Source organism: Tamandua tetradactyla, chromosome 3 (genome assembly GCF_023851605.1).
Source record: "Tamandua tetradactyla isolate mTamTet1 chromosome 3, mTamTet1.pri, whole genome shotgun sequence".
Taxonomy (NCBI): Eukaryota; Metazoa; Chordata; class Mammalia; order Pilosa; family Myrmecophagidae; genus Tamandua; species Tamandua tetradactyla.
Window position 1 is genome coordinate 147,284,419 of NC_135329.1, and position 24,475 is coordinate 147,308,893.

The following is a 24,475-nucleotide window of genomic DNA, read 5'->3' on the forward strand; positions in this document are numbered from 1 at the left end:
TATGAGATTGCTCAGTCTTACTATCTTATTATACTGTAAAGAAGACTGTGCTATTGTTAACACAAATTCAGTAACAGAAATGCTTGAACATTTTGTAAAGCAATATAAATGTATGCTAATCTCATTGAGTTACCTCTACTGTATCAAGAATTTCTCAACATCAAATGCTAATTTTTTAAATGAAAAACAAACAATAACTATTGGACTGAGACCTTTCTAAATGAAAAGAAAAAAGAATCTGTGAGTGAGCCAGGGCCTTAGAGATGGTCTTTTCCCCTACTTTTATAGAACAGGAAACAAAGAGATTAAGGGCCTTATTTACTATTCCTTAACTAATTAGTATAAAAACTGAGTCTATTGTGTTCCTTAAATTTGTCTTTATGCTGCCACATATTATTAAAATCTTACTAAGCTACATAGGAAAAAAGATAAATGAGCTATTTCAATTTGAAAGGATTTATGTACCCTAGAAAAGCCACACCTTAATCCTAATCCAATCTCATGGAGACAGTCATTTCTTTTAAACCCTATTCAGCACGGTATGTTGGAGGCTTGATTAGATTAAGTCCATATGAGGCTCACCCAATTGTGGGCATTAACTTTTGAATAGAAGGAGATGCGACTCCACCGATTATAGGTGGGTCTTAATTAGTTTACTGCAATTCTTTAAAAGAGGAAGCATTTTGTAGAAAGCTTCAGAAGTACAGGAGAGCAACAGAGCAGAGTCACGAGAGCCAGAGCCCAGATGAAGAAGGAAAACGCCCCTGGGGTGCTTCATGAAACGAGAAGATTCCTGGAGACAAAGTCAGAAATTGCCATGTTCACCACATGCCTCTCCTAGTTGAGAGAGAAACCCTGAACTTCATTGGCCTTTCTTGAGTGAAGGTAACCTCTTGATGGTGCCTTAATTTGGGCATTTTTATAGACTTGCTTTAACTGGAGATTTTCATGGCCTTAGAACTGTAAACTTGTAATTTATTAATTCCCCCTTTTAAAAGCCATACCATTTGTGGTATATTACATTCTGGCAGATAGCAAACTAGAGCACAAGTACAACTGGAACTTGTTTTAATTTAGTAAATTTGAGAATTTATAAGCTAGATTATAAGGACTATGGGACGAAAGAGACAATATACAAGTAAAACAAGCAAAGGAGAAAATTTCAGACTTTAATAATGCAACATAATAAAAAGTAACTTGAACGATTAACTGAGAGTTGCCTTGCAACTGGTGCCTTTAGATAACATAATGAGGTAAATTAAGCTTCTTTGAAAACATGTCATTTGAAATGAAACAGAAATGTATAAGGAGAGCATTCTAGGGAGAAGGAAGCAGAACCAAGTGAAGGAAAAGTTTGGAATATTTGATGTATGCGACAGAGAGCAGCAGGAGATGAGGATGGATGGGCATATAAAATAACATCAAAGAAGCTTATGGTAAGAGTTTAAATTATCTTAAATATAATGGTAAACCACTGAATGATTTTAAGGAGAGGAGTCACAATTTCATGTATTAAAACAGAAAAACTGAAAAATACATTGGAGATGGAAGCAGGAAGTTCAATTAGAGGGGAACTGTTATGAATCCAAGTAAAAAATGATGACTTGCTTACACTAAAGTGGTGACACTGAAGACAGACAAGATGATTAATAGTGGTGACACTGAAGACAGACAAGATGATTAAGAGTATGTTCTGGAAGTAGGACTGCTAACATTGGCTACTGGTTTCAATGTGAAAAAATGAAGCAACCAAAGACAATCCCTAAATTTTTGCCTTGGGCAACTAGATGGAGATAAGGAAAACTTACTGTGACAGAGAAAACTGGAGAAGGAATCAAAGGCCCTGCTTTAAACATATTAAGTTTAAGATGTCTATTAAACATAGAAAAGGAGATGTCAAGATGGAGTTGCATAGGAGTTGGATATGAATATGGTAATCTGGAAAGAGACTTGGGCTAAATTTGGGAATCATCAGCACACAGATGGTATTTCAAGTTATGTGTCTAGATGAAATCACCTAGGAAGATAACAGAGAAAGAGGAAAAGGGGGCCCAGAACTGACTTTTTACAACCATGATGCCCTGCCAAAAGGAGCTAATAACTCAGAAATACAGGAAGGATTCCTTTTAAAAGAGGCTAAAGGAGCAGTGCAGAATACAAAACCAATGAATGATGACTCCCCAGGGTGTAAATCTCCCTGACAATTTGGAACAGAAATCCTGGGATGAGCCAGGACCTGGCACAAGGGATTGAGAAAGCCTTCCTGACCAAAAGGGGGAACAGAGAAATGAGAGAAAATAAAGTTTCAGTGGCTGAGAGATTTCAAATAGAGTTGAGAGGTTATCCTGGAGGCTTTTCTTATACATTATATAGACATCTCTTTTTAGTTTATGGTATACTGGAGAGGTTGGAGGGAAGTACCTGAAACTGTTAAGCTGTGTTCCAGTAACCTTGTATTCTTAGAGATGTTTGTATAAAGATATAATATTTACAATGTGACTGTGAAAATCTTGTGCCTGATGCTCCTTTTATCCAGGATATGGACAGATGAGTGAAAAAAGTATGGACAAAAAAATAAATAATAGGGAGGACAATGGAAATACCAGTGGTCAATGAGAGGCAGGGGTAAGGGGTATGGTATGTATCAGTTTTTTCTTATTCCTTTTTCTGGAGTGATGCATATGTTCAAAAAAATGATCATGGTGATGAATATAACAATTACTTGATGATACTGGGAGCCAGATTGTGCACCATGTATGGAATGTATATATGTGGGTATTTGTCAATAAAAATACCAAAAACAAAACAAAACAATAACTGCAAAGGTACTGGGGATGCTAAAAAAATATATCTGGGCTGGAATATGTAGAAAAGAAACTTACTTCTATCAAAGATATAACAGCATTTCTAGTAACTGTGATAATGTCAAACAACCTTTATGCCCATCAAGAACAGGATAATTAAATACATTAAGACAATGAAAAAAACAAAAAGTAGCCATTAAAAATTATGATTTGGGGAATTATTTGATGAGATGGGAAAACATTCATTAAGGCTAACAGTCTAAAGCATAATACAATGTAATCTAGGAGTGATTCCAAGTTTTTCTTTATATTCATTTATCATTCCACAAACCCATTTTACTCTTCTACATATCCATTCATACATACACACTCCACACAATACCTATACACATATTTAATGTATAAGGCATGTATATATCTAGAAAAAACAGTTTCAAAATATTAATAATTCTTATCACTTAATTACAGGCTTATAGGTGATTATGACTTTCTTCTTTATATTTTTCTGTATTTTAAAAAATGAGAATGTACTTTCACAATCAGAAGGAAAATAAAAACGCCAATGCATAGCATTTATTTATTCCTAGGTAAAATACTACTATTTTCTGTCTTAATGCTAGCTCCCCTGCCATGGCAGGAGAAGTCCACTAATGAGGCCACGGTTTTATAACAAAAATCTAAAAAAAGAATATAACCACTTCCTTTTCATGTGTCCTATTGCCTTGTCATTGTGTCCCACATGGCACTCCCTAATACGTGTTCATTCTACTGACTTATGAATGAAACAATAATAAAGAAGTACCTGTACTTTATTTTTTAGTTAAAAACTTTTCACTTTTTCTCTTATTGTAAAATAAATGGATTTTTATTACTGAAAAATGTGCAAATGTACAGATGAGCTAAGAGTAGAAAAAAACAAAAACATGTAATTCACCCACACAAAACCATGGTTAATATTTTGGTATATATATTTTTTGACTTTTTTCTTTGCATAAAAGCATAACTAAACTACACTTGAAAAAAATCAGATCCAAATGTAATACTGTTTTGTAGCCAGTTTTTTAAAATTCCAATGTCAATAATTATTAAACCTAGAGCATATTAAATGGCTATAAGGTATTGTCCTTTATATTTTGAAATATGTTAGAAAATTTACCATGTGTCCATGTAGGTTTTTGCATTCAGTTATAAACCATTCCTCATCTTTCTCAGCTCAGTTTTTTTATTTTCATGCAAATAAATATGAGAAAATGCTTATACCTCACATAATCATCAAAATGCAGGCAATTCAGAAAACCAGTAAGAATTTACTGAAAATTTTCACAATTATGAAAAGTATTTTGCAAACATTTGTTAGTATGGTAATAACTGTTAGCAAAGATAAAATCAAATACTGCAATTTTGTGTTAAAAGTTTTGTTATTTGGTGCCAGATTCCAAGATGTTTTCTTTCTTCCAAAATGTATTTGGGCTTCCTTACCCTCCATTTTAGATAAGGCAGGTTGCAAAATTCTGATATGTGTCATGATGGTTACTTATCACAGACCATCAGAGTGTCCATGATCCAAGAATGAGGCCCTAAACCACCTAAGAAAAGATCGTACTGAGTATCCTTATCTTCTCAGTTGCTGCTACCAAAGATTCATTGCTTAGAATGAGTACATATTCCTTTAATTCTTGAAAAGTCTTTGTTCAACAATTTTCAAACAATTTTCTTAATTAAGCTGTCATTGTGCATGAGCAGCTAAAAAATATCATCCCCAAATTAAATCAAATTTATACATTTACATATCCTTTAAAAAATAAGTTTAATTTAAAACAACTGCTATAGTCACATCTATTCCAGAGTCTGTTATTTCTAAATTCTGAGATACTATAATATTTGAGTGTAACCTGGTTGTTCGCTGAAACTTCAAGTAGACACAGAGTTAGAGCCCTGAAGTTATGAAAGTCAGCATTATCCCATATAGTAACTGTTTAAAAAGTTGAAAAAGTGGTCAGACAGACTAGAGATATAAATGAAGCTGATCTGGATAGGACTAAGGAAAATCAGAATACAGGGTAGGGGATGATATGGTCCATATTTTAAAACCTGAACTTCTGTGTGAGACCAAAGAAAGAGATGTTTATTTGGTGCAAAATTTGTATTTTGGGTAGTACATTATCTAATTTAACTTAGATAATTAGTTAAATTATCTACCCAATATTCTGATAATTATTAGTTTATTCAAACGCCATAATTACATGAAATCTTGAATAGGGGGTGAGATCTTGTTGGTTTGTACAGGTTAGTGTGATCCCCTGATACATCACAGAGTAATGTGGGCAGAGAATAAAAAAGTATTTGCAAAGTCCCCTTGGGGGACTGGGTTAAAAGGAGGAAATATTAAACTTCCCTAACTGGGGAATTCCTGATATTCTCAAAAGCAGTGGACAACCAATTCAATAGGCTGAACCCTCAATCTTGGGTTTCAACCCTATGAAACTTACTCCTGCAAAGGAGAAGCTAAGCCTACTTGTAATTATGCCTAAGAGTCATCCTCAGAGAAGATCTTTTGTTGCTCAGATGTGACCTTTCTCTCTAAGCCAACTTGGCAGTTGGACTCACTGCTCTCCACTGCCCCGCCCCCCAACATGGGACATGACTTCCAGGGATGTAAGACCCCCTGGCACCATGGGACAGGACTCCTGGGATGAGCTGGGACCTGGCATCACAGGATCAAGAAAGCCTTCTTGACCAAAAAGGGGAATAGAGAAATGAGACAATATACAGTCTCAACAGCTGAGAGATTTCAAACAGTCTAGAGGTTACTCTGGAGGTTTTTCTTATGCATTATATAGATATCCCTTTTTAGTTTATGGTGTATTGGAGTGGATGGAGGGAAGTACCTGAAACTGCTGAGCTGTGTTCCAGTAGTCCTGATTCTTGAAGAAGACTGTATAACTATATAGCTTTTAAAATTTGACCATGTGATTGTGAAAGCCTTGTGTCTGATGCTCCTTTTATCTAGGGTATGGATAGATGAGCAAAAAATAAATAAAGAGGGTTGGTAGATAAGGGGTAAAAAAAAATTGGGAATACTGAAATACTAGTGGCCAATGAGAGGGAGGGGGTAAGGGGTATAGGATATATGAGTATTTCTTCTTATTTCTTTTTCTGGAGTGATATGAATATTCTAAAAATGATCATGATGATGAATACACAACTATATGATGATATTCTTAGCCACTGATTGTATATTTTGAATGGACTGTATGTGTGTGAAGATATCTCAAGAAAAACATTGTTAAGAAATAATAAAATAAAATGAATGCTGTTCTCCCCTATTAATTTTTCTGTGTGTAATAAAACCCAATATTTATAAAGGTGGTATCTTCTTTCCCTGAAATTTCTATGAGTAGAAATTTTTTAAAACTATTACAAGCTGACAATGAGTTATATACAATTTATTAAATTAACATTTTGTGCAAAATAAACATTAAGCTTTACTTGGGATACCAATTTCCCCCCCTTAGCTTGTGTTTTACTATAAAATGAAATTTCTAACCTTTTCATCACTGGTAGTAGACTCTGGATGAGGTAAAGGACTATCCTGGTGAGTTGTTTCTACCACAGAGGGCTCCTCAATTTTGCTTCTTATGATAGGTGTTGCAAGAGGGGATAAATCTAAAGGCATCTGAAATTAAAATATTAAAGAGGAGTTAAAGATAACCAATGAGTATATCTAAACTAAGAAAGCAGAAAGTGCAAACAGTCATTACTGTTCTGTCAGAAGTACTCTTTTTATTTTAATTTCATGGTTAATAACATACTTTTTTAATGTCGTCTTCAGAGGCTTTCTTGAATTCATTCTCAAATGGACTTGCCAATTCATTAAACAAACCCACTTCTTCACAGTTTTTCAGGAATCTTGTTGGTGTTGGGGTCTGATCTGAAATAAACGTGAACAAGTAATTACATAGACTCAATTGAACATAGGACTATAAATTATAACTAATAAATTAACAAATTAGCAGCACTGGTTAGGTCAGTTGTTAATTCTCTCTTTGGAAAGAGCTCTTCCTTTAAGGCAAACAAAATTTGGTTAGGTTTTTTGGTTGCAATTCAAGATATTTGCAACAACATAATGAACTACATAACTAAGAAAGAAGTCCTTCTTGTTCCTTACTTCCACTCCTGAGTACAGAGGTCTAGGTATCCTCCACTCAAAGGTCAACTATTATTATCTACCAGTGATAAATTACTTCCCTTTCAAGTTACACTATTTAAAATTATGACTTTAAAATATATGCAATTTGGGGAAAACAGGACAAGAATATGTATTTCTCTCTAACTTGGCACTTCTATTAGTTGTTTATAATCTATTATGACAGCAGCTTTAATCAGAATTTTTAGTAAGTAGATTAAAATTCTACAATAAAGAAAAAGTTATAAGAGCCCTAAAAATCACAACAAAACCATTCTTACTGCTATCTATTAAACTAGTCTTCAAATTTCATGCATTTTACAAGCCTGATATGAGGAGATACATAAGAGCCACATACATATCCATGGAATGTTCTAGTTTAATTTCTAGAAAGCTGAAGAATAAACATCTCTACTTTCTCCCAGCTTGAAACATTTTAACTATATGTGAGTATGTACTCAGCTTCTATGTACTAACATATATATTCTGTGTATATGTGTACACATACTGGTTACAAACAAAATACCAGGTAATGCCCACATTGTGTGAAAAAGAGCAAGTTTATTAATTTTGTTCATTTAGTATTATTATTTTCAAAGTTTTATTTATATTGATTAGAACTGGTAGCATACTCAAATTCTACTCATGTTTTTATATATATTTTAGGGCATCAATTTTACAGGTTATATCAGGATTCTAGACTAAACTAAAAGAAGGGATGATTCCTGGTTTAAGATAAAATAATTACAAAGTCTTCTGTAAGATCAAAAATTCATGTCTTAGCTATTGTGTCCCCCACAATGGGCATTACCTACTATTTATCTTTGTGCCCTGCTCATACACACCAAATATTGACATGTTTACTACATACAAATGTATTTCATACTGAAACAACCCACTTGGATATTATGCAGGCCTGTGTCTCAGACAATATTAGTATTACCAGAATTACTGAAGAAATTCTGTTTGTCACCATTTTACCTATTAGCCTGTAACATACTCTCTACTACCAAAAAAGACCTCCAAAATCATGTTATAGTAAAGATTCAATGTACTTGTATCAGCTTAAGTCCACCATGACTGAATTAGAAAACTGAATATAATTTGATCTTCACTTCACACCACAGGGTTTGTCAATCTAACTTCATCAGAAGGCTCTTAATTTGGGTTAAAGGGAAGAAAAAATTCTTAAAAATAAAATGCAAAGTGTAAACTACTTTTATTAGTGATTCCTGGAACCATCAAGCCTGACAAAAAGAAAAGTCAACATAGGCACAATAACTTAACATGCAGATTGCTTATGGCTACGAATCATAAAATGCATACCACACACATCATGCATTATATTTATGTAGTGATGCTAAACTATTTACCTAAACTTATGTTACTAAAAAAAAATCAAGTTCTTTGACTGAATGTTTTCCATTTTTCTATAATATAAAATGTAATCAGAAAGGAAAGCAATTTCTAGAAATCAATCTCAAAACATTTTTGAGTTAAAAAAGTAATCTAACTGTGAGCCAGTGAGTGTATACTTCAGATGGTTTATATGGTATGTGAATATATCTCAGTAAACCTGCATTAAAAAATAATAATAATCAAGAGGGAGAAAAAGCTTTAAGGCAATAAGTTTTAAAGAAGCAAAAAGACCTTCAGTTCTAGGACAGTGAACCATACAAGCTGTTGTCATTGTTTTGCTTCTTTCTTTCCTTTAGTTCTACCACTAAATTTCTGACATACAAACTTCTAAAGAAATGCATATCCAGTCATGTCTAGCATTCTTTTCTTTTTTTTTTTTTTTCACATGGGCAGGCACCGGGACACGAACCCAGGTCCTCTGGCATGGCAGGCAAGCATTCTTGCCTGCTGAGCCACCGTGGCCTGCCCTCGAGCATTCTTTTATGTAGAGAACTAAAAATATGTTTAAAGTTCCTTTAAGTTTTCCTAAATTGTTTCAGAAATATTTTCAACCAATTTTTTCATTAAAAAATGTTAAATTCTGAAAATATAGGAAGAATCATCTAATATTTGCCTCATTAACTCTCCAGGGCATTGCATATGACAATTTGATCTCTATCTTGGGTAAAAATTTGCAAGTATTAATAGTATTCTGTATTCAGGTGTAATCATAGACTACAAATAGCATTACCAAGCTTTTAAGAGAAAAGAAGACTCAAGTGTTAATCTGAATATTTATTATTTGTGAATCTGTCATTATGACACAAAAAGGTCTGATATTTATATAAAATGCTAAATAATACTTTTTATTACTAAACTTATTTATAAAATATATAAATGCAGTAAAATTCTACCTAGTATGTAAGTATACACATACAAAGATGTGTGTATGTAATATATTTAAATACCAAAAGAGGGCAGCTAATACAGCATGGAAGGACAATAAACTAATGCATGAACATAGTTTCTCTTTGTACATACTGTGAAAGATAATCATTTGCTTAAGTGATAATGTATGTTCTAGAGTCACTACATAAAAAAAAACAACACTGACTGAATTTAAATCCCCTTTATTGAGAGTATTTTACTAACAATAATGTTTAGTCTGAAAAGAAATATAAACCAAATCCTAATGAACAAGTCTGCTAATTGCTCTTTCCCCACAGGGGGGGCTTGATCATTTTGTATCTTCACACAGCAGTGTAAACCATGTTCAAGACAGCTAAAAGAAACAATGACTAAATACCACATTAGTTCAGTATCAGCTAAATGTATGTAAACTTTGGAGATAGTATGAATGTTCCTGGATTCTAATTAATTTCCACAAAATTGACATTAAAATCTATATCTGAAAACGATACGAAAAAGTGAAATGAATGGTCAGAAGGAAACATGGAAATGTAATGGGTAAAATACATGTTGCCAACATTTACTGTAAATGAAGTCATTGGAATATCACCAGACTATATTACTTACAGAAAATACACAAAAATTGTGCACATTCCAGGTGAAATATGTATATAAGCTATTAATAAAAGCATATACTAACCAGCCACAATGACACTGTCATTACGTGCTGGACCAAATTTCAGTGTCATCTCATGTTTATGTTTATGGACAGCCAAATGATCCTCGTTGGTAAAACGCTGTGGCAAAAAGTTTTAAAATACAGTTAAGATTTTCAATCTGATCAAATTAAGTAAAATGATAAGGAAATTCATTTCCACAACATGTAAAACCACCATTAACAGTGAAATAGCAGTTTGTTAACTATAAAAGAATCTATTATTGTTAGTATAGATATACATACTAGATTTCAAAAAATCATAGAGAAACCTACTACTCAAGAATAAACAACACCAATAAATTAGTAGTTCATATATTTGAGAGCATTAAAAAAAACCTGAGGCAAAGAAACTTCATATGAAGTTTCATCTGACACTAACAGTAGACCACTATTAATATTCTGTTATATCACAGAAATATATATTACAAGGTATAATGACTTCTGAAAAATGTACTGTATTTACCTAGAACTAAGATTACTTACCACTTCTTTCTTAAAAAGATTATTCCTGGAGAAAGTAAAAAATAAACCATGCTCTTTAAATTATTACATTTAAAAAGAATACTTGTTATAATCCAGCAAAGAAATAGCAACCAATACAATAACAAGGCAGCTTGTTTCAAAATATTCTTAATTATATTTTAAATTTTAAAAAGCCAAAATGATTCTTTCATCACTTTGTTTCACAACTCTCCTATCATAAAAAGTGAAGCAAAATTGTTTTTAAAGCTGTCTATTACATTTTTTTCTTCATTTGATTTGGATAGGTCTTACATGGTAAAGGCAATATTTCTGATTGCAACATAAAAACTGTATTGTTTAAATGTTTCCTGTTGTATCTGAATATCAAACTTTATGAAGATGCTTCATATCAAGGAATATTTCATAACTGAATAGAGAGCATTTACTCCTTGTTATTCTAAAGCAATGAAGTTTTTAAAGTGCTAAACTCACTCTCTAGACTATAAAATGTTAAAATACATATATTGAACTTAGTTCCCACAAACCATCAAAATGGATTCTGTCTTTTGTGGGCCTTCCTCCCCCCACCCAATTCATTATATCCTTTCATGCAACCAATAGTAGCTTTAGGGTGACCTTAACACAATGTAAAAGAAAATTTTTTTCCATTATGCCTTTTATTCTAATCTTAAAAACCTATGGCATTCAGGGACAGATGAGTAAGAAAAAAAAAGACAAAAAAATAAACTATAGGGGGTATGAGATGTTTTGGGTGACCTTTTCTACTTTTATTTTTATTCTTATTCTTATTGCTTTTGGAATCATGAAAATGTTAAAAAAAACAATTGCAATGATAAATGCACAGCTTTATGATGATACAGTGAATCACTGAATGTAAACTTTGGATCATTATATCTCAAGAGAAAGATCACTGGGGAAAAAAAAGCCATATGGTACTGAATCCTCTACCATTCTTGGTTCAGCCACCAACCCTCAAGACTTTATAAGTTAAAACACCCTCATCTGTTACCCCATTATGCTCTGTATAGCGCCTTTGTTATAACACATATTACAATATTAACTTGATTATAATTTTCTTATGTTCTTGTAAGTAGGCTGAGCTCCTCCTGTGGTCTCCAAATTTAGCATATATTCAGTATTTAATAAATGCTAACTGAAAAATAAGTTCCTTACAACAAGAGTTGAGTCTAACAAATAAACAACAATAAAACAAAAACAGACCAATGCCACAGACTGTTCATTAAGGCAAACTGACCCTTAATTTAATTTAGCTATATTTTGCTATCATAATACATATGGTTTATCACAAAATCGTTGGAACACTGCCCACACAAATGGAAAATTATCAGATTCATATATGACACTTTCTAGACCTGCCTGAATTCCACTGGAGAGTGTTCAAATGTAATACTACCTCAATTCCTTGATTGTTCATTTACTCTTCAAACATTTACTGAGCACCAACTACAGGCTTTAAGACTATAATCCTGCTCCTCTCCACTCAGTGATATGTTACTATTGCTTTATCATTGTAAGAATCCCTTCCAAATTTGGGACAATTAGTTGTGTTCTGAAACACTGCTGAATAACATAAAGCTCTTGGAAAATGAACATATCTGCAGCCTAGTGATATTATTTCATTGCTTTCATTGTTAATAGTTTTAAAGATACTTGTCTTAAACCCAAAACTTATTACCTTAGAGCAAGATTCATTTTTATGTTCCAAAGAAACTAGGAACATGGTTTCTCCATTGAAGGCAATCGTTAAATATTTCTGAAAGAATATACTTCAGGAGTGGTCTCCTGAAAATTAAAAATTGTGAGATCAGCATAAATAATAAGTAGGAGGGACTTGAAAAGTTTTCACTTAGGAATTTTATTCTACCAGTATCTTCTGTTTGGATTAGTTTGACCACAGATATTCAAATCGAAGAGCAACTACATATAAATAACAATGTTCTACTGTACAAAACATGGATATCAAAGGAGGAAAATAAGGAATATTTCCTCTAAAAAATTAACATGCAGAACCCCATATCAAATTCACCTGAATGTTATTTATAAAGTGAATGCTGATCATACAATGATATTATTTATATACATGCATGGATAGCAACATGGGCAAAATACACTGAAACTGATACTTGATATAGGTGGATGTGACCTTGAAAAAGTTTATTTTTTAATTTACCTGCTTTTAACAAAGAACTTAAAAGACTGTCAAAAAAAAAAAGTAATCTTTAATGTCTGGATACATCCAAGAGTATATTAAGCAGATAATCAAAAAGTATTGGCAAAGTCCCTTGAGGGATGGGAGGGAAAACATGGAACGATTAAACTTCACCACTGGGGAAACCCGGTGTCAAACATTAGAGACTCCCAAATCAATAGGCCAAACCCTTGATCTTGAGGCGTGCTCTTATGAATCTTATGTACGTAACGGAGAAGCTTAGCCTATCTATAGGTATGCCTTAGAGCTGCTTCCGGAGGAACTCTTTTGTTGCTCAGATGTGGCCTCTCTCTCTAAGCCCAACCAGGCAAGTGAAATCATTGCCCTCTCCGCTACGTAGGGCATGACATCTAGGGGTGAAAATCTCAAGTGCTGTGGGAGATGACTCCCAGGGATGAGTTTGGCCCTAGCACTGTGGGATCAACATACCATCCTGACCAAAAGGGGGAAAAGACTTGTTACAAATAAGGTATCAGTGGCTGAGAAAGTTCAAATAGAGCAGAGAGGCTATTTTGGAAGTCACTCTTATGCCAACTTCAGATATACACTGCTATCTATCATAGTTTGCCAAATCCCAACCAAAACCATTACAGCCAATCCTAAAGAACACCTAGGGTGATATGTAAGAGTCTACAAAAGTTCCATGCACTAGGGTAACTTTCAAGAAACCTTCAACCTCCAAATGGGTTCCTGGACAAGGCAGGTCCTGAAAAGCAGAAGGGCCAACATCATCAGAACATCAACTAGTTCCACCCCTCTATCCCATATCATTGACAGCCCCTTCCAACATGAAAAAGTTAGAATGAGCATTGCTCAAATATCTCTAAAGAGTGGGAGAAAGATCAAAGGTGATGGTGGAGTTATACAGAGAAGGTAGGGTTTAACAAACAAGTATGACTGCTGAATCATTATACTGATATTTCTTTTAGTCTCCAATATCTTAAAGCAGCTAGAAGTACAAACCTAAAATTGAAGAATTGTAACCCATACTAAACTCTGAAATATGTTGTACAACTAACTGTTGTGCTATGCTTTAAAATTTATTGTTCTTTTTTGTCCATATGTTATTTTTCACACACACACACAGAAAATGTCGATTGTGATGTTTAAAAAAGAAGGAAGACTTCCGGGCCAAGATGGTGGCTTAGCAATGTGTGCGTTTTAGTTCATCCTCCAGAACAACTACTAAATAACCAGAAAGAGTACAGAACAGCTCCTGGGGCCACGTCATTGACTGGACACACAGCGTACCCCAGTCTGGCCCAGCTGGACCAGCTGCAAGCCCCCGCAGAACTGTGAGTTCCCCAAGCCAAGGCAGCCGGTGCCCCTCTCCCACAGGCTGCTTCCCAGGGGAGAAAGGAAAGAGACTTTACCAGCAGCAGGGGCTGAGCCCAACCAAACGCCAATTGTGGAATTAATTAACAAATTCTGACTACTAAAAATAGGCCCCCAGCTCAGGTGAACCTGGTCAAAGCGGAGGTCGCTCATTTTTGCCCCAGTGCCAATGGAGCAGGGCTGACGGAAAAATAAATAAAAGGAAACAGAGGTTTTTGTGGTTGTGTTTCTACAAAGGCTTGACTGCCTTTGGATACAGCAGCAGGGCTTCTCAGGCTGCAACTGCCCCAGGCATAGGCAGAAATAAGCTCGTTTGAGGGCTGGTCTGGAGCCTGTGTCTTCCCCGGGGGAGAGGTGAAGCCCAACTCAGGTGGAAGCCCTCCCTCAAGGAATTCAGACACCAGGGCTTGGTAATTTGAAGCCATTAAAACCAGCCTACAACCTCTCCTCTGTCTCCACCACATCCCCAGCAGGGAGAGTCTGCCAAAGTTAAAGGTGCTGCATCATCTTATGCTGGTGGGACCTGCAGGCAGACAAGCACCACATACTGGGCAGGATAAGAAAAACAGAGCCCAGAGACTTCACATGAAAAGTCTTTCAACCTGCTGGTTGTCACCCTCAGGGAAAACCGATGCAGGTGACTCTTTCCTCCGGATAGGAGGCCAGTTTAGTCTGGGAAAATCTGGCTGGGGTCTATAATACCTAAGTAGACCCTCCTAAGGGTGGGGGGAAAAGGCACCATACGCGCAGGGAAAGAAACAAGAAAATAAGAACTGAAAAATTTTCCTCTGTTAAACAAAACCTAAGCTAGAGGTCCAGATAAAGCTGAACTGAATGTCAAAGAACAGATAGACAACAAATTCATCCAGCAAGAAAACCCTAGGTAAAAGAAGTGAAAGCAGTCTCCAGAATAAACTAATTAAGTTAATTAAATGCCTAGACGCCAGCAAAAAAACAAATCACACTAGGAAAATTGAAGATATGGCCCAGTCATAAGAACAAACCAATAATTCAAATGAGCTACAGGAGCTGAAACAATTAATTCAGAATATATGAACAGACATGGAAAACCTCATCAAAAACCAAATCAATGAATTGAGGGAGGATATAAAGAAGGCAAGGAATGAACAAAAAGAAGAAATCGAAAGTCTGAAAAAACAAATCGCAGAACTTACGGGAATGAAAGCCATGGTAGAAGAGATGAAAAAAACAATGGAAACCTACAATGGTAGATGGTAGATTTCGAGAAGTAGAACACAGGATTAGTGAACTGGAGGACGGAACATCTGAAATTCAACAAGAAAAAGAAAATATAGGGACAAAAATGGAAAACTATGAGCAGGGACTCAGGGAATTGAATGACAATATGAAGCGCACGAATATACATGTTGTGGGTGTCCCAGAAGGAGAAGAGAAGGGAAAAGGAGGAGAAAAAGTAATGGAGGAAATTTTCACTGAAAATTTCCCAACTCCTATGAAAGACTTAAAATTACAGATCCAAGAAGTACAGCGTACCCCAAAGAGAATAGATCCAAATAGACGTACTCCAAGACATTTACTAATCAGAATGTTGGAGGTCAAAGAGAAAGAGAGAATCTTGAAACCAGTAAGAGAAAAGCTATCCATCACATATAAAGGAAGCCCAATAACTATGCGTAGATTTCTCAGCAGAAACCATGGAGGTGAGAAGACAGTGGGATGATATATTTAAGTTATTAAAAGAGAAAAACTGCCAACCAAGAATTCTATACCCAGCAAAATCGTCCTTCAAAAATAGGGAGAAATGAAAACATTTTCAGACAAAAAATCACTAAGAGAATTTGTGACCAAGAGACCAGCTCTGCAAGAAATACTAAAGGGAGCACTAGAGACAGATACAAAAAGACAGAAGAGAGAGGTGTGGAGAAGAGTGTAGAAAGGAAGACTGTGAGTAAAGGTAAAAAGAAGGAAAATTAGATATGACATATAAAATCCAAAAGGCAAAATGGTAGAAGAAAGTACTACCTGTGTAGTAATAACACTAAATGTGAATGGATTAACTCCCCAATCAAAAGACATAGACTGGTAGAACGGATTAAAAAACAAGACCCATCTATATGCTATTTCTACTCAAAGGACATGAGGGCAAGGACACAAACAGACATTTGCACACCAATGTTTATAGCAGCGTTCTTTACAATTACCAAGAGATGGAAACAGCCAAAATATCCATCAACAGAGGGGTGGCTAGACAAACTGTGGCATATACATATGATGGAATATTATGCAGCTGTAAGACAGAATAAAGTTATGAAGTATGTAGCAACATGGATGGACCTTAAGGACATTATGCTGAGTGTGATTACCCAAAAACAAAAGGACAAATACTGTAAGGTCTCACTGATATGAACTGACATTAGTGAATAAACTTGGAATATTTCCTTGGTAACAGAGACCATCAGAAGATAGAAATTGGGTAAGATATTGGGTAATTGGAGCTGAAGGGATACAAATTGTGCAACAGGACTGAATATAAAAACTCAGAAATGAACAGCACAATACTACCTAACCGTAATACAATTATGTTAAAACACTTCATGAAGCTGAATATGAGAATGATAGAGGGAGGAGGGCTGGGGACATAAATGAAATCAGAAAGAAAGATAGACAATAAAGACTGAGATGGTATAATCTAGGAATCCCTAGAGTGTATAATGATAGTGACTAAATGTACAAATTTTAAAAATGTTTTTACATGAGGAAGAACAAGAAATGTCATTACTGCAGGGTGCTGAAAATAGATCATAATTAATATTTTAAAATTTCAACTTATGTGTGCGACTACACCAAAAAAATGTTTATTTGGTACAAAATTTATATTTTGACTAACGCATCTCCTAATATGACTTATGTAGATAGTTGGTTGAACAACATAAGTACATGGAACCTTGGGTAGGACATGAGATTTTGTTGGTTTGTCCAAGTGATGCCCTGATGAATCCCAGAGTGATTTGATCAGTGAGTGGAAAACTATTTGCAAAGTCCCCTTCGGGGAATGGTGAGAACGGGGGAAAATTCAACCTCCCCAAGTTGAATTCTTGATATTCTCACAAGCAGTGTGGACAACCAAAGCTATAGGCTGAGCCCCCAGTCTTGGGATTTGTTTATATGAAACTTAACCCCACAAAGGATAAGTCAAGGCTACTTAAAATTAGGCCTAAGAGTCACCCCCAAGAGAACCTCTTCTGTTGCTCAGATGTGGCCTCTCTCTTCAGCCAACACAACGAGCAAACTGACCACCCTCCCCCTGTCTGCATGGGATATGACTCCCAGGGGTGTGGACCTTCTTGGCAACATGGGACAGAAATCCTAGAAAGAACTCAGATTCAGCATCAACGGACTGAGAAGAACTCTAGAATGAGCTGAGACACAGCATCAAAGGATTGAGAAAACCTTCTCCACCAAAAGGAGGAAGAGTGAAATGAGACAAAGTGTCAATGGCTGAGAGATTGCAAACAGAGTCAAGAGGTTATCCTGGAGGTTATTCTTACGCATTAAGTAGATATCACCTTGTCATCCAAGATGTAATGGAGAGGCTGGAGGGAACTGCCTGAAAATGTAGAACTATGTTCCCGTAGCCATGTTTCTAGATGATGATTGTATAATGATACAGCTTTCACAATGGGACTGTGTAACTATGAAAACCTTGTGTCTGATACTCCTTTTATCTACTTTGTTAACAGACGAGTAGAGCATATGGAATAAAAATAAATAATAGGGGGAACAAATGTTAAAATAAATTTAGTTTGAAATGCTAGTGATCAATGAAAGGGAGGGGTAAGGGGTATGGTATGTACAATTTATTTTTTCTGTTTTCATTTTATTTTTCTGTTGTCTTTTTATTTCTTTTTCTGGATTGATGCAAATGTTCTAAGAAATGATCATTATGATGAATATGCAAAAAAAAGATCGTGGTGATGAATACACAACTATGTGATGATCTTGTGAGCCACTGATTGCACACTATATACACATAGAATGTAAGTCAAGAATGTTTGTATGTTTGTTTTTTAGGGTTTACAATAAAAATATTTTTTAAAAATAAAAAAAAAAGAAGGAAGAAGTGCAGACTAGATAGATTATCTCAAAAAAGCTAGTAGCCACTGCATTATTTATGATAAAACAGATGTCTTGTGACTTTCTTACATGTATCATATTTAAATTGATCTCATACCCCAGAATTCAGATCATGAATGGCTAACAGTATATTTTTGCTGGACAGTTCTGAGTTAAGTAAGATTAGCTTTTAGTTAAATGAATATGATCATGCTTTTTTAATTTTGATAGTAATTTTAGTTCAGCAAGTGCTATCACCATTTCCCCTTTCTGAAGATATAACTGAACTTAGTCTAGGTTGACTTAGTAATGTTCGACTTTTCACAGAGATGGTAAATACCAACTCATAATCTATAGGAGATTGGTTTTATATTTAGATTTATATAACTGGTTTTATGAATATATTTGAATACTAGGGAAATCTCTTCACTGTCTCGTACAACAGAGAAAGACTCACCTGGGTTTCAATTGGTGTTCTGATTAACAAGGTGGGCGCTGAAAATAAATAAGGTAGCTATATCCACTTTATCTTTTTGGTCTTGAGTATGTGAATCTAATTAAAATTCCCTGAATTTTAACATCTGAAATGCTGCCTTTTAATTAACAAAAGGCATTTTGGTGTGGTTTATTGTATAATACCCAATAACATTTAAAAAAAGTATATATACTTTTTGACCTAGTAATTCTATTTTTAAAATGTACTTTAAGGAACTATAGATGCATACAAAAGCTTATATAGGAGGACACATTCATGACAATATTGCATATAATACTGGAATTAAGGTAAAAGATAGGAATGGGTAGATAAATTATGAGACATGCTATGGTGATAGGATACAACAGAGAAATTTAAAACCAAATTTTTTGAAAGATATAATGTCATCTGAAAAAACAGAGACTACAGAACTATACATATAGTATGCTCTCAATTTTGTTTTAAAAGTAAAGGTAGGGGGGTGGGCAATGGTGGCTCAGTGGCAGAATTCTCGGCATGCCAAAGACCTGGATTCGGTCTTCCTGAGCCAGCCCATGTTAAAAAAAAAAAAAAAAAAAAAATAGTAAGAGGGGGTTGGGGTTTAGGAAATGCATCAAAATGCTATTTATTTTTGTTCTTTTAAACCGGACCAGATTTTCTGTGATACTATTGTAATTAAGAGGAAATAAAAGTGGTTTGTTAATGTTAATAAAAAAAATGCACGCATATAAAGTCCTGTATTCAAACAGGCATACTTTGAAGTCTGAGCATTCATTCTATTTACAGGTGCTTCACTATATATGTAATATAATAGCCTTGGGTTCAAACCTAGCTCCAATACTTACTAGTTCTGTGACTGAAAAATGTTCAGTAATATGTCTTCAATTTAACTGCTCACATAGAAAAAGTCCAATAGCACCCATTTCAAAGGATTGTTGTATAAACTGATATAAACCACATAAGGTTCTTAGTACAGTGACTGGCTAACTAAAAAAAAGTTATCATTATCATTGTTTTTATTACCACTATGACTACTATATGAACCTTCAATTGTGCCTCAAATCCTTAAACAAGTTGGTGCACAGATAAGTAACAGACATGGTAAATACTTGATAAATATTTGGAAGCCCTGGTCTGTGGTTCATAGATAAGGTGTGTTGTGTTTGCATATGCATGTGCACTTTTGGGGTGGATGTTTTTCTGTTTTGCCTTGAAAAACTTCAAATTTACACAGAAGTTGTTAAGAAAGTATAAAGAAGTTCCTATACACTCACTCAGTTTCAATTTCCCCTAATGTTATCTTACATTATTGTGGAACATTTTCTCAAAACTAAGAAACTAATATTGATATGTTGTTACCATGTGAATTCCAGACTTTGGTAATTTTGTTTTAAACTTTGAAAGTATTACCAGCTGAACAAGTTTCAGGCTCCAAATGACATTTTGCTATGTCCCAAAATTCAAAACCATCTCTGTAAATTGTGGTAAGGACTGCTAGTGTTCCCCAATATCCATTCCTATTTTTCCTTCAATAAAAGAACTTAGGAGTTTTAGGTAGATACATAGTTGCCCAGAATAAAGACTGAATTTTCTAGCTTCTTTGAGTTCTGGCCAATGGAATGAGTTAAAATTTATGTGTGCACTACTTCTAGTTAATGTCCCTTACTGCCGGAATGTGGACTTGATAGTAGGAGCTGCTATAGCCATCTCGGACCTGAAAACAGAAGTTCATGGGAAGGATAGAGTCAATCTAACAGCCTTGGAACTGCTACTTCTGGACTGCTACATGAAAAATAAAGAAATTATTCAATTTATTGTTAAGATGAGTCTGTCTTAACCTGCATCCCAAGTAATACAAAAGGCTAAAACTTTGCTATTCCTCTGCTATTTAAATGTATGTGCTATAAATACTTAAGACTATGCCTAAGAGTAAGAAATTGAGTAAGAAAAAAAACAAAAAAATAAATTAATACGGGGTATGGGTGTTTTGGGTGTTCTTTTTACTTTTATTTTTATTCACTTTTTTTTGGAGTAATGAAAGTTTTCAAAAACCAATTGTGAATATATATCAATAAACCTGCACTTAAAAAAAGCATGTGCTATAGTCTCTAGAGGTAATTTCAAACATTTCTGTTGTGGGATGGAATGGAAATAGTTTTAGGGCGACTATATTGAAGGATATGTTATATATGCCTAAATTCTGACATGCTTTCTTGTCTCTATTTAAACCTTCCACACTCTTCTCCCCACTGTACTCTCAGTTAATACTGATACATTGTCCATGGTGCTATCTAAGGCCAGCCCTCCACTTGAGCACTAGATCCCATCTTCTCTTACCTACCTAACTAAATACCCCACTTCTAAATGGTTCCTCTCTCTGAAGTGTCAGTTATGCTGTGATACTCCCACTCCAATCCTACATCATCCTCCAGCTATACCAGACTATCTGTTCTCTTGACACTAAACTCCAAGAAAGATCCATCTTACACTGTTTCCACTTCTGGTTCCGTTTAACGTTCAGGATGGTGGACTCCTCCCACTCAAATAAGGAAGTAACTTAAGTCTTGACCTCCTAACCTGGCCCACATTGCCCTGAAACCACATCAGCATATGCCAATGAGAGATTAAGTTTACTAGAATATAATAGGTGCTTAGGGTATGAAGCTTACTTGATTGGTCTCTTCTATATAAAGGCAATCTGATACGCAAATGAAGGATTCAACATACCCTAATATGTGATTGGTCAAGTATGAAGCTTACTTGATTAGCCCCCTTTACAGAAGAGCAGTCAGATATGCAAATGAAGGATTCAATATACCCTAATCTGTGATTGGTCAAAAACTAAATGAATAATTATGATTGATAAGTGTAGAAAACTCACTTTTTGATTGGACAGTTCCCGAGACTAGATTGTAAATCCTAAGTAGCCAGCCAAAGGTGAACCGGGGGAGGGACTCCTTTGCATTAGGGACTAAGATAAAAGGAGCCTGCGTGCTCCCATACTTTGCACTCGCTTGCCGCTTGTTCCCCTAAGTGCCCTTTCTTGTGAGAAAGAAATAAAAGAGCTTCTGCCATACTGCACGAGTGTCCAAAAAACTCACTTGAACTGTTAACACTGCTCCAAACATCATTCTCTGTTGTCTGTTGCACTTACTCCAAATTGCACTGTGTGACTACTGCTTCACTGAAGCCACTCTTCTCAAGTTCTCCAATAAGCTCCTTATTTCCAAGTCCAATAAATAAATACCAAATTCCTGTATTATTCTATCGTCTATGTGACTACATTCTTCCCCCTGCTTCGAAACACATTTTCTACTTGCCTTCCAAAATATAATTTTCTTCATTGGCTGCTGCTATACTCATTCTCCATTTCCTTTCTGATTTCTAAACACTACAGTGTTCAAAAGCTAAGTTCTCACACTTTTTCTCCAGCTACACTATTTAAATACAGAAGTAAAACTAAACAAATATGGGAATTATCAATTATAAGGCAAAAAATGGGAGCATTACAAATCTTGACAACATAAAAATAATAGCATAATTATCAAACATCAAGAGATGGAAAAGGGAAGGTGGGGGAAAGTATGAATGTTAACTACTTTACCTTTAACTGTAGAGATGGATACTACATACAAAACTGAAAGTCTACAAATTAATTCTAACTTTTTAATGTTTTCATCTTTTCTTTAGTGTTAGAGAAATGTTTTAAGAAATCTCATGATACACATATGCACACATACTCTAATTTTCAACATTTCAGTAAGTTTCATTTTCTTCTATTAAATTTAAGTAAACTTAATATAATGCCTTTTACTTGAAACAGCATGTGTATTAGTGATCACAAAATAGCAGAAACCATTCTAATTTTCCACAGAAAAGAATGACGATAAGGAATCATGGACTGGTTTGAAATTGAATCTCCCAGGAAAGATTCCCAGAACAACATGGTAAAATTGGCCAATAATGGCTCTGCCCCAATCAAGAATCTGGGAAACCAAGAAGTCACTGTCCAGAGGCTGGCTCTAGAAACACACTATAGTGTTGTAATCCAGGGACTACAGAATCACACTGGTGTATACTCAGTCCATACTAGCAAAATAGATGCCTTCAAGTAACATCTCTCCCTCCATTTAAATCAGTACTGAACCTAAGAATATAAGGAGGAAATTGATGAAAACCAAAACGACACCCAAAATTCCAGCTGCAAAGAATTCTGGGAATTGGGGTTTTAGGTTTCTTGCTTTGCAGTAGTCTCTTTACAGCCTCCCTATACCTTTAATTACCAATACCTTCTCTAGCCACAAGTCTTCATTCTGTTCTTAAATACACTGAACCCGTTCCCTCCTCTGGGTCTTTACGTTTGCTATTCCTTAGCTCAGAAAACTTTCCCTAAACATGTGCATGGTACATTCCCATATTTTCTTCAGTCTTTGTTCACATGTTACCTTAGAGAGAGGCATTCACCGATCAACCTGTATGAGGTAGCACCAACTCAAATTACTCCAATCTTTACCCTGTTCATCATTAGAAACCCTGTAAATTTAACCCCTGCATCCTCACTATAATGATTAAAATTAAAAGGGGTGACAATAACAAGTGTTAGTAAGGATGTGGAGTAACTGTAATTCTCATACTCTGATGATGGGACTGTAAACTGGTATATTCATTTTGGAAAAGTTTGGAAGCATTCACTAAAGTTGAACACAGTAATATATATCCTGTATCAGAAATTCCAGTCCTAAGTATATACCCATCAAAAATGAATGCTACACTCACTCATTATAAGACATATATAAGAATGTCCATCCCAAATGAATTGAAAGCAAGGGCTTGAACAGCTATTTGTACATCAATGTCCATAGTAGTATTATTCACAATAGCCCAAAGGCAGAAACAACTCAAGTGTCCATCCACAGATGGAAGAGATAAACAAAATGTGATATATCATACAATGGAATACTACCGAGCTGTAAAAAGGAATGAAGTTCTGATACTTGTTACAACATCTATGAACACAGAAGATATCATGCTGAGTGAAATAAGCCAGATACAAAAGGACAGATTTTGTATGATTTCATTTGTATGAAATAACCACAATATGCAAATTAAGAGACAGAAAGTAGGGTATAGGTTACTGGGGTGGGGAGGAAGGAAGTAAGGAGTTAATGTACAATGGGTATAGGGTCTCTATTTGGGGTGTTGGCAAAGTTTCAGAAACGGATGGGGAGGACAATAAGCACAACATTGTAAATATGACTGGTACTATGAAATTGTATGCTTGAGAGTAGGTGAGATGGTTAATTTTATGTTGTATATATGTTACCACAGTTAAAAATAAAATATATGATCATGGACTGGATCTAATAACAGAGAGAAAAGGCAGAGGAGAGCATTACTGGGACAACTGAAAAAAAATGGATTATAGACTGTATTCTTCATATTGTTAAATTTCTTAAACTTGACCATTGTATATAATATGTCCACAGAGTGACTGCCCTTGTTCTTAGGAAATATACATAAAATATGAAGTGGTAAAGGAGCATGATGTATACAACCTACTCTCAAATGTTTAGAAGATATATAGCCAGACAAATACAAATGTGGCAAAATGGTACTAGTTGGTAAAACTGGGTATTGGGTAGGGGGGTGTATTGGAGTTCTCTGGATTATTTTTGTAACTTTCCTGTAAATCAGAAATTATTTCAAAATAAAAAGACAGAAAGGTATGTAGTAAAAGACTGATAAATTGGATGGCAAAAACCAAAAACAACAATGTATATATTCATCATAGCCTCAAACTGGAAATTCCCCAAATGTCCATTAATAGTTGAATATTCACATA

At 34.9% G+C, this 24,475-nt stretch overlaps 1 protein-coding gene across 12 annotated transcripts in view; it reads right to left on the reverse strand.

The window, feature by feature from the left end:
• ATF2 (activating transcription factor 2) overlaps positions 1-24,475 on the reverse strand; it is a 120,848-nt gene that overhangs the window by 52,075 nt on the left and 44,298 nt on the right. For 9 of the 12 annotated variants that reach the window (XR_013172870.1, XM_077154208.1, XM_077154204.1 and 6 more), the window contains 3 exons: positions 9,998-10,094; positions 6,617-6,735; positions 6,352-6,480 (listed from right to left, as the gene is read on the reverse strand). Coding sequence is in view for 11 of the 12 variants with exons in the window: in XM_077154208.1 (XP_077010323.1) it covers positions 6,352-6,480; positions 6,617-6,735; positions 9,998-10,094 (345 nt within the window). In the remaining variant the exon portion in view is untranslated. Of the gene's footprint in view, positions 1-6,351; positions 6,481-6,616; positions 6,736-9,997; positions 10,095-12,194; positions 15,163-24,475 lie in introns of those variants that run through there. The other 3 variants (XM_077154210.1, XM_077154211.1, XM_077154209.1) reach the window with 2 other exon arrangements.